We start from the raw sequence: 14,158 nt of genomic DNA on the forward strand, positions 1-14,158 counted from the left end.
TGGCGCAGTGAGCAGTCCCGGTGCCGGCCCGGCCCCGCCCTCGGATCCGCGCCGTTTAGCGCGGGCGGGCGGGGGTGTCATTTCCTCCGCGGTGCGGGGCCGGGCCGAGCCGGGCCGGGCCGGGATGGGGCGGTAGTGGCCATGGAGCGGGCCGACGGCCGGCCCTGCGCCCCCCAGTACGTGCATGTGCAGCTGCAGGGGGGCGCACCCTGGGGCTTCACGCTGCGCGGAGGGCTGGAGCACGGCGAGCCCCTCATCGTCTCCAAGGTGGGCGCCGACGGGCGCGGTCCCGCGTGATGCCCCAGCCCGGGGCCCCGTCGGAGCGCGGCGGGTGCGGGGGGAGCCCCGGGCGAAGGGTCGCCTGTTCCTGCGCGGGGCGGGGCCGTGGCAGTCACCCACGTCTCGCCACGACCCGCCACCTCGAGCGGTGGGGGAGAGCGGGGGCCGCGGGGCGGGGGGGAAAGCCGGGGCCCGGCGGCAGGAAGAAATTCCTCCGGCACATCCGTTGGGCTGGGGGCGGGGGCGGCGGCGGCGGCCCCCACGCCCCCCCCCGGTCACGTCCCGCGGAGCGCAGCAGGGGTGGGGGGAGCAGTCTCCCTTCGTGTGCCCACCCTGGGTGCCGCGCCCGCGGAATCCCCGAGGTCGGGCACTGCCGTGACGTTGGGGGCCACGGCGGGAGAACAGGAGCTGAGTCCCATCCCATCGCCCCCGAATTGCTGGGGCCATGCCGTGCCTGGGACAGGGGATGGTGTCGGGACCGGGCCGCAGGGTCCCTTCTGCAGCTGGGAGCGGGGAGAGCCAGGGTGGGGCCCTTCGACGTCCCGCCGCGCAGGAGGTCACCGATTTCCACCGCGGCATCGCCCTGCTGGGAGACCCGCCGGTAGCCGGGCAGCAGCTGGGGGTACCCCGGCACCCTGTCCCCCGCGGAGCCGGGCGGTTTGGATGCCCGCCCGCCCGCCCGCTGCCACCATCCTGCGGGGGCCAGGGTGCCGGCGGGCCGGGCTGCGCCGAAGCCTCGGGGCTGCCTCCCTGCCCCGAGCCGGGCTGGCTGTCCCCCGGGGCCCTCCACGCCCTGCGCAGGGACGCGGGCAGCGTGGTCTGGCTGGGGGAGCTGGAAAAGTGGCTCCGGTCCCAGCCCTGCGCCCCAGGCTGGCACCGCCGGCGGGCGGGGGGGCCTCCGACTCGTTGCTGGGCTTCGGGGCTCGAGTCCCGGTGGGTCCGCCGACTGCTAGAGGAGGGGGTGAGGGTCAGAGGACGTTCCCCGCCGCTGCTGAGAATGAGCGGGGGAGGGTCCTTGCGAGCCTGGGGTGCCGGCCCCGCCGCTCCCCCGGCCGGGCCGCCGCCGCCGCGTGTGCTCTGCAGACAAAGGGGGCTTGTTCCAGCGTTCTGTGCATTCAGGGGAGGGTCCCCCGGGGCGCCCTCTCCGCCGCGGCCGGCCCAAGTGTGTGCGTGCCGGCCCGTATGGAGAGGGGGTGGACCCCGTCTGCGGGGCGGGGGGCCCAGGGCTCGGTGAGATAGTTTGGCCCCTGGCAAGATCCTTTCCTGTGGCAAGAGTCCCACAGTGGGGCTGGCGAGTTTCTTCACTTGGCACATCCCCCCCCCGGGTATGTCAAGGGCAAGAAGGGAAGTCTGCTTGGGGCAGGGTGGGCACAGCTCGGGCAAAGCTGTGATTTTTTCTAAGACAAGTGTCTCCGGGTGCAGGCAGATACTCCTGTGAGCCAGCTGGTGCCCACCATTAAGGCCCAGCGTGAACACCAGGGAAGGTGTCAGGGAAGTGCCCAGGACTGTCCTGTCCGGGCCAGGCAATAGGCAGTGAAGTTTGTCTGCCAGTGCTGAGTTCAGTGGTGGTGAAGGCAGAACAAAGGACTGTTTGTGCCAGATTTAGCTCCTGGTGAGCAATGCCAGGGCTTATGCATGTCCATCCCAGCACATGTAGTGGCCCAGACATGGGTGCAACTCTGGCTGTGTTGTGTACTGCACTTGGTGGGGGGACACATGCCCGTCATCACTGACTCAGCTGTCTTGCCACAGCGGGCAGGATGGGGTGGGCATGTGGGCAAGCAGAGGACAGGGTGAAGGTGCCACCTGCCCTGCCTGCGTGCTCTGCTGGACCTATAAGGGGATGGGGGGTAAACCCAGGTGTTTCAGCAAGGGTATGGTGGGACTGGGAGCCATGGGGCAGTGCCAGGCTGGGCAGGGGGCCTGGCTGCCTCTGCTGGCTCTCCAAGTGCTGTGTTGTCCATGGGCAGGGGGATGCCCCCTAAACCCTGCCTAGCACCAGGGCTGGAAAGGGGGACCCAGTGCCACATGTACAGTGCCTGGCCTGCTAGGGAGCTGCGGGTGACCCCCAGCCTCAGGTCCTGGCTGCTGCCCAGGCTGGTTGCTGAGGTGCTGCCGAGGACACTGTGGGCAGAGCTTGTTTCTCTGCTTGTCTGGGAGTGGCAGGACAAGGTTAGGAGCCCATGGGCAGGGTGGGCAAAGGAGCCCCAGCACAGGGCCAGGCCAGCTTTGCTTGTTACCCTGCAGATTGCTGTGGGGTGCAGCCAGGTCAGGCTCCACATCTGTACTGGGCATGGGCACCCCAGGTACTTCCCCATGAGCCTGCATGACCCCTGCCACTGACACCATGCAGCTGGGCTCATGTGGTGTGAGGGGCTGGGCATGGCAATCTCCAGCCGTCCAGAGCAGCAGGATGGGTGGAAATGAGTGCCAGCATCAGGTGCTCTGCCTGTCCTGGCTGGGCACTGCCCATTGCGGGGCTGTTTGTGCTACACCTACCTCCTGAGACAGAGGACAAAGGCTGTGGGTCTTCCACACCGTGAGCACCATGGTCTGGCATCCTCCAAGCTGTGGCAGTATGGGGTACCAGGCTTACTTCAGCTGTGGGTGCCAGGACAGGGTTAGGTGCATGCCTGTGACAGGCACAGCTTGGTCCTTCCCCTGATGTTGGCTGCCCTGGGCAAACACTCTATGAAGGCATCCTTTGGGCATATAAAAAACCATGGGTGTCCAACCAGAGCTGATGGGCTGGAAACTGTGGTGGGGGGCTGGCATCTGTGCTGGACAAAGGGCCCTTGTGCTGCCCGCGCCTGCGGGGGAATCTGCTGGGATGGGACATTTTTCTTCTCCCCCTATCCTCGATGCCCTTTCCTTGCTCAGAAATTCATGTGACCAGGGCAGGGGGGGAGCTCAGTGCCAGAGATCCTTCTGGGGTGCCTCGGGTGCAGGCACCCCCTTTCAGAAACCTCTTTCTCCTCTGGTGCCTGGCAGCATTGGCACACCCTCAGAGGTGTTCTGGGGGGCTGTGCCGGCCCTGATGCCCCTGTTTGTCACCCAGGTGGAGGACGGGGGCAAGGCTGCACTGTCTCGCCGGCTGCAGCCGGGTGATGAGCTGGTGAACATCAGCGGGACACCGCTGTACGGGTCCCGCCAGGAGGCCCTTATCCTCATCAAGGGCTCCTACCGCACCCTGAAGATGATCGTCCGCAGGTTGGCAGCATTGCGGGTGGAGGGGCAAGGGGGCAGTGGTGCCAAGGCCAGTGGGCTTCATCTGCCTGGGGGACTGGCAGGAGCCTGGCTGTGGCCTGTGCTGGGTGGGGGGAGAGAGCCCCAACATGGCTGGCAACACCCAGTGGCAGGTGGGGGTCCCTCTGTAGAGCTGGAGCAGTGTGGCAGGCTCGCCACCCCCTTGCTGGGCGGTATCCTCTAGGTGGCCGCTCCTCTCCCTTCCTGCCTGCCTGCCTGCTGCCTGCCTGGGAAAGGAAACAGAGGCAGGGCCAGGTCCTGCAGTCCCCGTCCCCCCCGACCCACATCCACTCCCTGGCTGCATCCTGACTGGGCTCCAGCTCTGGATAAAACCCAGGGCTGGGGTGGTGCAGGGCTCTGCCCATGGGGCAGGGCTGCCACAGTGCTGTGCCGGGGCTCAACATCATCCATGGTGAGTCTGGGGACTCTGGGGGGGAGGGACCCCTGTAGCTGACCCTGCAGCTCAATCCTTGCCACCCTCTCTGCCCACCTGGTGGATGCTGGGGCAGCACCAGGCACTTGAAGGGTACAGGAGGTGGCATCTGTCTGTATGTCTGTGTGGTGCACTGGGCATCGCTGTCTGTGTGTGCTGGGGGGACTGGAGACCCACACAGGAGCCTAGGACAGCGTGGGATGGGGCATGGCACAGGGCTTCTCCCTGGGGACGTGATGCACCCAGTGCTTGCTGCAGATGCTGAGGGACCAAGGAACAAAGAGGAAATGTCAGGCTTGCAGTGGGGACACAGATGTATCCCCAGGGTCCTTTGGCATGCTGATGGAGCCAGTCCAGTCCTGGGTGGGACCCCTGCCCTCCTGGGACCCTGCCTGAAAGATGCACTGCGGCCGTGTCCTTGGTCACCTGTAGATGCTGGCAGTGGGGATGCTTCAGGGAAGGCAGACCCCGCAGTGGGGGGGAACCTGACGCCAGGTGCTGTCGGGGCTAGACCCTCCATGCCGCTGTCCTTCTCGGGCGGGAGCTGGCCTGGGGGACAGGAAGCCCCGTAGGAAGTGACTTCAGTCCCGGTTCCTCGGCCTGGCTTCCTCCCCATTCTTGTCCTCTCCCACTGTTGCTCTTGGCAGGAGGAGTGTGCCCGTCCTCCGGCCCCATTCCTGGCACGTGGCCAAGCTCACCGAAAACCGGCCCGACGTCCCCTCTATGCACTGCCCCGCCGATGCCTTCAGCCTCTCCTGGCCCTCGGGGTGTGATGCCAGGTGAGATCCCCACGGGGCACCCATGAGACCACACAGTGGGAGGGAGCAGACGGGGCACCCACTTGGGTCAGGGTGGGAGTAGTGGGGTGGATTCTTGCTTGCCCCATGACACTGCTGGGCATCCCTCTTGTCCTGCTGCCCTTTTCCCTGGCTTTCTTCTGCCTGTTTACTTGCGGATCCCGGCAGGAAGGGGCGGTGGCTCTGCCCTAGCCGGCTGGGAGCTGCCAGAGTCCCAGTGCCCCCCTGCCAGAGCAGGCAGGTCCTGAATGCCTGGTGCCACACATGCCTTGTGTCCCCATGTCTGCTTCCCCAGGCAGCCTGGGTGCTGCCACAAGCCAGTGAGTGAGGGGCAGGATAGGGCTGTGCCCCTGGGTGTCAGCAAGTGGTGTGTGTGGTGGGGAGTGTTGGCTCCCCAGATCTTGTGTCCATTGGAGGGGCTGGTGGGGAGCTGGGTGGGGGGCAGTCAACACCCCTAACACCGGTGTGGGGCCGGGTGGCAGTGAGCTGTCCCTGCAGTGGAACCCGCTGTCCCGGCACTGCAGCACTGATCGGAGCAGCTCCATCGGGAGCATGGAGAGCCTGGACCAGCCTGGCCAGGCCTACTATGAAGGGGACCCCTCACCCGTTGACCAGGGCATGTATCACAGAAAGCGAGACTCGGCGTACAGCTCCTTCTCTGCCAGCTCCATCGCCTCTGACTGCGCCCTCTCCCTCCGCCCTGAGGAGGCTGCCTCTATTGACCCTGGTCTCCAAGGGCCCAGCAAGCCCCCAGATGGGCGCTACCTGACCACAGGGGCTGAGCCACCCTTCAGCCGGCATCCTGAGGTCTGGAGGGCTTCCGTGCCTCCCCAGCCCCCTGTCAGGAGGGACAGCCTGCGGGCAGCTAGTGGAGGGGACAGGCGCCGGGCATTGGTGTCCACGGACATGCTGCATGCCAAGGGCCGGTGGATCTCTGACACCTTCCTCTGCCAGAGAGATGGGGAGGTAGAGGCAGCAGGTGGGAGGACGCCGGCATCATACCCCACCAAGGACTGTCTCTCTACTGATCAGTATTACATGCTGAGCTCCCACCAGGACCGGTGCCCATCCAAGCCACTCCTGGGGGAGAGCTTGAAGCCTGGTGACCGGCTGTACCCAGATGGCAGTGTGCACCGAGTGCCTGATGCTGGGGTGGTGGGTGACAACCCGCTGCTTTCACCCCTCAAGGGCCACACGCTGCATCGGCACAGTGCTCCTGAGCAGCTGCTGGCCTCCCAGATCCGCTCCCTCCAGATGAGTGCTGACAGTGAGCAAGCCTCTCCAGCCCCTGATGGGCCTTGTTGGACCCTTTCCCCTCTGCACCCTGAGGACAGCCGACTGGAGTCTGCAGGGGCCACCCAGGAGGCTCCGCTCTGCCCGGAGCCGTGCCGTCGCCTGCCACCCTGCCACTGCTGCCCGGAGCCCCAGCCGGCTGGTGGGCAGGATGGGCAGAGTTCCAGCCTGACGCATGGCACAGAGGGGCTAGCGGAGGAGGAGAGCCGGGTGGGGGTCCGGCGAGCTGGGGGTCCTCCTCACCGTTCGGCTCAGATGCGCCGCCGCAGTGACCGCTTTGCCACAAGCCTGCGCAACGAGATCCAGCGGCGCAAGGCTCAGCTGCAGAAGAGCCGGGGGCCGGGTGCCCCGCTGCCGGGTGAGGAGCCGGTGGAGGAGGCAGATGAGCCCCCTGAGGCCAGCGTGCCAGTGGAGGGACCCTGTGCCCCAACTGAGCGCCTCAGCCCTGCACTGAGTGAGGACAGCAGGAGCCCCGGCCACTCGGGGGACCGGGGCATCCCCACCCCTGACCCGCTGCCTGTCCCCAAAGGGCCCTCATCCCCTGAGAGGGCGGTGCCAACCGGCCGGGGCTGCTGGCACTGGTCCCCAGAGCACAAGATGCAGCGGCAGTGCTCACCCAGCCCTGGCAAGCTGCAGGGCTACAGCCAGGGGCCAGCAGCCCCCAGCTCCCCGTCACAGGGCAGCGAGGAGGCCGTCCTCCTGCCCTTCGCTGACCGCCGTCGCTTCTTCGAGGAGAGCAGCCGGCCAGCACCACCCCAGCACAGCAAGCCTCCGGCAGGTGATCCTGGTGCCTTCCAACCCCCTGGTCCCCAGCGCCGGGATGCCCGCCACCTCTCCGTGGACCAGCCCTATGGCTCTCCCTCACCTGGCCGCCCTGGCTCTGCCAGCCCCTACACAGAATGCTGCCGGGAGCAGCCCCCCTGCTACAAGCCACCGGGGAGGCCAGGGGAGATGGAGTACCGGCGGGGCTTCTCCTACCCCTATAGGGGTCCCCTGCACTCTGAATCCTGCCACTACTGTGGAGGGGATGTGTGCCTCCCGCTGCTTCCCCGCAGCCATGCCTGCCATTGCCACCCCCAGCCCTGGGCACGCTGCCCTGACTGCTGCTGCCCGGCCCCCTGCCCTGGCCGGGAGGAGAGCGACACCTGGGGCCCCCGGAGAGCTTTTGCCACGGTGAGTGAGCCCCCTGGGACCCTGCCAGGGTGTAGCACTGGCACCACCCTGCACCCCTGGAGCATGGCCCTGGGTTGGAAGGGGGTTACTTTTCCCGGGAGGGCCCCTACATATGTCCTGTGCCTGGATGGGGATGGGTCAGGGGCTGCAGGGAAGGGGGATCCTGACACTGCCTCTCCTTCCCCCACCCAGGAATTTCCTCCAGATGAGTGGGAACCTCCAGCAATAACCAGGAAAGCCAGCCAGTCCATCAGGTGAGCTGTGCTGGGTGCCAGGATCTGCGTGCCATTTGTCCAGGACCTTTGCCAGTGAGGGATGGGGACTGTTGTGGCCTTGGCTGGAGATGTACACAGCACTTCCCTTGGTGCCTCAGCCACAGCTGATTGTCACCTTTGTCAGGCAGGGCCCAGGGGTGCGAGGAGATGCTGACCCATCCCCTGGGAGCTGGGGGTATCTCTTGGGGCCTGTCCCCAGTGCTTGGGCATCGGGAGAACCCAGGAGCCCTCTTGCCAGCTGGGGTGGGTATGAACTGCTGGGGGTGAATGGGATTGATGGGTGCCTCTCTTGTCTTCTCTTCCCAGCGAGCTCTCCCACTACCAAATGGGCTTCTCAAGGCTTGGCCCCTTCCGCCCCTGCTTTGAGAGTGCCAAGACAGAGTGGCCTCCCTGCTACCGGGCCACATCCACACATGACCTCTCATGGGATGGTGACCGCCTGGCCCGCTCTCCAGAGAGTCCCCTGGAACCCCTGCACCGCCCACTGCGGGGCAGAGCCTTCTCTGAGAGCCACCTGAACCTGGAGCCTGCCAGTCCTCAGGCCCGTGACCAGAGGGACCTTCTCTGTGCCAAGCTAGACCCTCCTGGCATCCCAAAAAAGAAGGGCCCTCCACCCCCCCGCCCACCTCCCCCAAACTGGGAGAAGTACAGGCAGCGCCAGATGTCCCAGCGCCTGTCAGAAGGTCCTGGCCATGGCTCTGCCTTCGCTGCCACGCCGGTGCCAAGCCGCAGCATTGTTGATGTTGTGCTTGAGCGGTCTCGGAGCCTCACCAGGGATCAGGGGAGCCGGTCCAGGGGTCATGCCGCGTGGACTCCCACCCTGCCGGATGCCTGGCCCCGACCTGAGCCTGCTGCATCGCTCTGCAGGATGCCTGAGCTCGATGCTGGCAGTGCCGAGATTTCCAGGCAAGTGCTGCCACATGGGGGGATGGAGCAGGGGCTGCAGGCACAGCCTGGGTGGGCATGGGGTGGCTTTTAGGGCCACATGGCCCTTTGAACCCTGCATCAGAGCATCCTAATCCACCCCTTGGGGAGGGCTGTGGGGTTTTCTTGGGGTGGGAGGTGCCCCTGACCTCTTTTCCCTAGGGTGGGCACAGCTCTATGTGGCCCTGTTCCCCATGGGTGGTCAGTAGAGCTGACTTTGGTGCCCCTGGGCGGGTGTCAGCAGGGCAGCAGTGGCTGGGAAGGAGCAGCTGAAGGCAAAGCACACCTGGGAGACGGAGGAGCAGTCCCAAAGGCTTGTCCAGAACCAGAAGAGAGGCCGGGCTGGCCTGCGCAGGGTGAGTGAACGCTCCCTTCCCCTGCGTGGTGTCCCCAGTTCCACCATCCTGGAGTCACCCAAGCCCAGCTCTGGAGCAGTGGAGGATGCGAGCTGCCCGGCGCCCCAGCCCCAGCCTCGCTGTGTGGACTCGGAGGAGCTGCTGTGGGATGTGACAGGCAGGGACCGCTCTCTGGCCACCATCCTGGACCCCTCGGCCCCCCTCAGCACCACTAGTGCAGTGATGGGCGAGCTGCTGGTGGCAGGGGAGAGGCAGGCCTGGCAGGAACGTTTTCACCACGACTGGCGCCTGGAGGTCCTGGCACAGGACAGGTAGGGCTGGTAAGACAGTGGGCACTGGGCCAAGGACAGTCTGTGCCCTGCCTTCTGTGCCACTGAACCTCTGTACCCGCAGGCAGGGCTTTGAGCCCATCTCACCACCCCCCTCCAGCACTGCCAGCTCCACCTCCTACCCGGTGTATTGCGGTGCAGCAGGAGGCAAAGCTGAGCTGCTCAGCAAGGTGAAGGAGCTGCCAGAGGTGGTGGAGGGGAGCTCGGAGGATGATGATGAGGAGATGGACAGTGAGCTGCTGGAAAAGAAGGTAAAGAGGGTACTGGTGGGCACAATGCCCTTGGGGTTTCCCACTGCTGTCACCAGGTGCTTGTGGGGAGCAGGAGCATTTCCTGGTACTCTCAGGGGATGGGGCATTATTGGCTGCTTGCATGGGAACTAGGGATGTGGCCAGATGCTCACAGGGACCAGGGACATTGCTGGGTGCTTTCAGGGACTTGAGGGGACTTCTTCAGATGCTAGTGGGGTGTGGGGCCCAGGGCAGTGTGACATACCCGGAGTGGCCCAGTTTCCCCTGACACCTTTCTGGCAGCTGCAGCTGATCGAGAGCCTGAGCCGCAAACTGGCCGTTCTGCGGGAGGCACAGCGGGGGCTGCAGGAGGACATCAACGCCAACGGGGTGTTGGGTGAGGACGTGGCTGCCCGCCTGCAAGCCCTCTGCACACCAGGGGAGTTCGACAAATACCGCCTCTTCGTGGGTGACCTGGACAAAGTGGTCAACCTCCTGCTCTCCCTCTCTGGACGCCTGGCCCGGGTGGAGGCTGCCCTGAACAGCCTGGGGCCACACGCCCCTGCCGAGGACAAGGTGGGCCCAGGGTAGGGAAGCACCCACAGGGTGGGGGCACAGGACCACCCACTAATGGTCCCCATCTATGCCTGCAGGTGGCCCTGCGGGAGAAGCAGCGACTGCTGGTGGCACAGCTGGAGGACGCCAAGGAGCTGAAGGAGCACGTGGGACGGCGGGAAGAGGCGGTGGGTGCCATGGTGGCACGGTACCTACCTGCCGAGCACCTCCAGGACTACCAGCACTTTGTCAAGATGAAATCGGCCCTCATTGCTGAGCAGCGGGAGCTGGAGGAGAAGATCAAACTGGGCCAGGAGCAGCTCCGCTGCTTGCATGAGAGCCTTGGCCAGGCCCCCAAGGGCTGCTAGCCCCCTCCCAGCCTCTCTCCGGGACCCTGGCCGTGGCCCCAGCATGCTGCCAAAGTGGACCCGGCCCCCCAGGGGCTCTGTCTGAATCCGTCCGTCTGTCTTGCCCCTGCCTTTTATTTATTTTTCCAGTTTACCAAGCAGAGGAGGGGGTGCCTGTCCTGGTGCTGGCAGGGGAGGTCATGCAACAGAGCTGCCTCAGGCTCTGCAGCCACACAGCACCCTGTGGCCCAGCAAGGACCAGAGCCTGCCACCTCTGCCCCGGGTCTTTCTGTGCCCACAGGGGTCCCTCCACCTGGTCTGGATCGCCAGTGCCTGTCCCACAGCTGGTGCTGCCCATGTGCCTTAAACATCCTCCCAGCTGGCCTGAGACATCCCCACGCAGCACCTGGAAGGGTTAAACCATCCTCACTCTCCATCATGTCTGTTTGTCCAGCTCAGTCCATCTGTCCGGTGGGAGCTGGAGGAATTTAGGCCCGGCATCCTCTTCCTCTCCATTGTGTCCGAAACAATGGCCCTGGCCAGTGGATTCTTAACCCATTCCCCACCTCCCCCAGGCGTCACAGGGGGACAAGGTTGGTGCTGTGCACCCCTCTCCCAGGGGACACTGTGGTGAGTGTCCCCAAGATGGTGTCTTGCAAGGGAATGGGGTGCTAGGAGTGGTAGACTGGGGTCTGTGGGTAGTCCCTGCCACCACTACTGTGGATGTGGGGATCCAGCATCCTCTAGCCCTCACTTCCAGCCTCTGCCCCCAGCACTTGGAGGGATTAACAGAGGAAAAAACACACTGAAGAGGAAACGGGGTACCTGTCCCCTTCCTCTCTGCCACAGCAGCCCCAGGTAGCACTTAGACCTTACCTTGGGTCACCCTGCAGCCCTGCACTATTCATCTGCCCCCAAGGGACAGGCAGGTGCCTTGATGTTGATTTTGCACGGGGGTTTCATGCAACCAGCAGCAGCTTGGGAGGGGGTCAAAGAGTTTTGGGAAGGCAGGATGGGCCCCAGCCCCTTTTGGGGCTGGCCACGGCTGAACATCACACCCACAGGCTGCAAGTGGCACCCGAGCCACCACAGCATTCCCTCTGAGTTACTGCTCCCCCTCTGTGCCCGTCCCCCCCCCCCTCCCCCGACCACTGAACACTAGATCCCACATCTGGGATGCTGCCTGGCAGGAGCAGGGTCCCCTTCATTGTCCCCCACCCCCAAGGGACACTATTAGGACCAAAGACTCTACCCTCTGGGGGCATGGGAGCTGTGATTCTCCCCGGGGGGGTGACAGCCATCCGTGCCTTGTGCCGTTCTGCCTCTCTTACACTAAAGGAGCAGAAGCAGCTGCGCAGCTGTCTCCAGGCTGTGTCTTGTGTCGTTTGTCCCCGTGTATGTCCCCAGAAAGTGGGGCGGCTGGGGGGCGCGCGTGAGGCTGGGTGGGCTTTGGAGAAGGGAGGAGGAAAGGGGGAGAGTGTGCGCACGCAGATTTGGGATCATGGCCATCTCTGCAGAGACTGGTTTGGGTGGGAAGGGAGCTTAAAGCCACCCAGTCCCACCCCCTGCCATGGGCAGGAACACCTCCCACCAGCCCAGGTTGCTCCAAGCCCCATCCAACCTGGTCTTCAACACTGCCTGGGATGGGGCAGCCACAGCTAATCCGGGCAACCTGAGCCAGGATCTCGTGAGCCTCACAGGAAAGAATTCATTCTAAATATCTAACCTTCTTCCAGCTTAAAATCATCGTCCTTGTCTCCATCTTTCTTTATATTGAAAGGCCACCCTAAGGTGTTTTCAGAGCCTTCACTTCTCCAGGCTGAACACTGACTCTCTCAGTCTTTCTTTGAGGAGAGGGGTTCCAGCCCTCAGGCCATCTACGTGGCCTCCTCTGGACCGGCTCCAGCAGCTCGGTGTCGTCCCTGTGCTGAGGAACCCCAAGTTGGATGTGTTGCTCCGGGGAGTCCCACCAGAGTGGAGCAGAGGGGCAAGTCCCCTCCCTCAACCTGCTGGCGAAGCTGCAGGTGATGCAGCCAGGGCATGGTTGGATCCCTGGGCTGCCAGCGCACATGGTGGTCTCATGTGGCTTGTGTGCGCCCTCAAGTGTGCGCAGAGGTGAGCGTGTGTGGATACATTCAGTGCGTGTGCTTATACACGGCCCTACGCACATACAGCTGCATGGAGGTGGTGCATCTGCTTGCCCACGCCTGAGCTGAGCATGACAATGCACTCATGGGCTTGTGCACACGTATGTGTGGCCAGCCTGCACGCTTGGCCCTGCCATCCACCTGTGCGCCTTCGCTCGTGTGAGTGGTGCACACGTATGTGCACAGGGGAGGTGTGTGTGCTAACCCATGCCCACACATACATCAATGCATGGATGTGCCACACATGCTGACCCACGCCTGGGATGCGCACGCTTGTTCATGCGTGCCTGCCTACACACAGATGTGCGTGGCAGCTGTGCATGTGCTTGCCCATGCCTGTTCGCGCGTGGGCGGTACACACGCGTGGTGGTGCACGGTGCGGTGCTTCCTCTGCCCGCGCCCGTACCCGCGGGGAGGTGCACATGCATGGTAGTGCACACGCGTGGCCGTGCGGGTGCCCGGGGGGGCGGTGCGGGTGCCCGCCGTGCCCGCCCGCGCGGGGCCGTGCGTGGGCCGCCCGCGCCGCGGTGCGCAGCAGCGGCCGCCGCGCCGGAGCAGGCCGGGGCTTGCGGCACAGGGCAGGGCCAGGGCTGCCTGCAGAGGCACATCCCGGCGGGCCGGGGGGACAGCGAGGGGGGCCGAAGGAAGAGCGACCTCGCACAGGCGGCGGCGGCGGCTCGGGGTGTGCAAGGTGTGTGCGCGGGGGGGCCGCTCCGCCTCCCCCCTCCGGGCGTGCCGCGGGATGCTCGGCGGGGAGACCCGGCAGCCCCCAGGTGGGAGGCGGGGGGGCGAGGCCCGCAGCGGAGGGGGAACTGCGCCCGGGAGGGGGGGGGGGGTCGGCAACGCTGCGGTGCCCTCGCTTCCCCCCCTCCACTCGCCCAAACGCTTGTTGCTGCGCGAGGAGACGGCAAAAGGTCGGCCGGCAGCTGGGGTGTGTGTGTGTGGGGGGGTGTGGGTCAGTGTGCGGCGGAGCCGGCGTGGGACCGGGCACGGCGTCCCGCAGAGCCCACCACCAGTCCGGGCACGGTGCCCAAAAAGCCTCCTGCTGCCCTCGGTTCGGTCATGGCGCCCTGCAGCCGCTCAGGCTCGCTCGCCCAGGTAGATGCCCCCCCAGCCCGCCCACAACCCCCGGGGAAGGCAGCGCTGCCATGGGGAGATGGCTTTCCCCGCATTAGGGAAGCCCCGCGTCCCCCCATCTCCCCTCATTCCTCCCCACCTGCAGCCACCTGCTCGGGACTGGAGACCCACCAACGCAGGGTCGGGAGATGCTCAGCCCTTCCCGGCTGCCGGGATGGAGGGAGGCAACTGCTGCTTTCCGTGGAGATTCCCCTCTTCCCCTCCATTCCCGGCCACTGAAGGCAGCACAGCGCCCTGGGGATGGGCACGGGGAGGGGAGGGGAGGGGGGGGCAGGCTCTGGCACAGGCTGCGGCAAAGGAGGGGCACCACAGCGCCGGGGCATGGGGTAGCCGCAGCCTCCCACGGGATACTGAGGGACGGCGCTGGGATGCTAGGCAGGGTGAGGAAGAGTTGGGACACCGAAAAAACGCAAAGAGGGAAAACTTTGCCTGCAAGGAAGACACCTTGAGTGGAGTCTCTGGCCGAGAAAGCACCGTCTGCCCTGATTTCCAGGATTGCACCTCCCAGCTGGCCAAGCCATAGAGAGACAAGAGCCGCGCACCACCTTTCTAGGCTCTTCCTCCACGCCTGTGCGTCCTTGTCCTTCCAGGGCACTCACAGGAGGCGGTGGAACCCTGAACCAAGCTGGGTGGGAAG

The 14,158-nt window shown here is 65.3% G+C and overlaps 1 protein-coding gene across 5 annotated transcripts; it reads left to right on the forward strand.

The window, feature by feature from the left end:
- Window positions 1-126: 126 nt before the first annotated feature.
- Window positions 127-11,600, forward strand: SHROOM4 (shroom family member 4). 5 transcript variants are annotated; one of them, XM_030448904.1, is made up of 11 exons: window positions 127-267; window positions 3,338-3,489; window positions 3,710-3,937; window positions 4,606-4,737; window positions 5,238-7,221; window positions 7,414-7,475; window positions 7,803-8,402; window positions 8,665-9,087; window positions 9,170-9,356; window positions 9,639-9,911; window positions 9,989-11,600. In XM_030448904.1, exons 1-11 carry the CDS (start codon window positions 142-144, stop codon window positions 10,256-10,258), a joined length of 4,437 nt encoding a protein of 1,478 aa, XP_030304764.1. In that variant the 5' UTR covers window positions 127-141; the 3' UTR covers window positions 10,259-11,600. The 5 variants fall into 5 exon arrangements, with proteins under 5 accessions (XP_030304764.1, XP_030304765.1, XP_030304766.1 ...); XM_030448905.1 differs by lacking the exon at window positions 3,710-3,937; XM_030448906.1 differs by lacking the exon at window positions 3,710-3,937 and having other exon boundaries at window positions 5,280-7,221.
- The last annotated feature ends 2,558 nt before the right edge of the window (window positions 11,601-14,158 follow it).

This window comes from Calypte anna, chromosome 4 (genome assembly GCF_003957555.1).
Source record: "Calypte anna isolate BGI_N300 chromosome 4, bCalAnn1_v1.p, whole genome shotgun sequence".
NCBI lineage: Eukaryota > Metazoa > Chordata > Aves > Apodiformes > Trochilidae > Calypte > Calypte anna.

Bases quoted from the DNA above. Each gene is read 5' to 3' on its own strand.
- SHROOM4 (XM_030448904.1), top strand. From the start codon at position 142: ATGGAGCGGGCCGACGGCCGGCCCTGCGCCCCCCAGTACGTGCATGTG. The intron at 7,222-7,413 runs GTGAGTGAGCCC...TCCCCCACCCAG, and splicing joins CCCGGAGAGCTTTTGCCACG to GAATTTCCTCCAGATGAGTG. The intron at 9,912-9,988 runs GTGGGCCCAGGG...CTATGCCTGCAG, and splicing joins ACGCCCCTGCCGAGGACAAG to GTGGCCCTGCGGGAGAAGCA.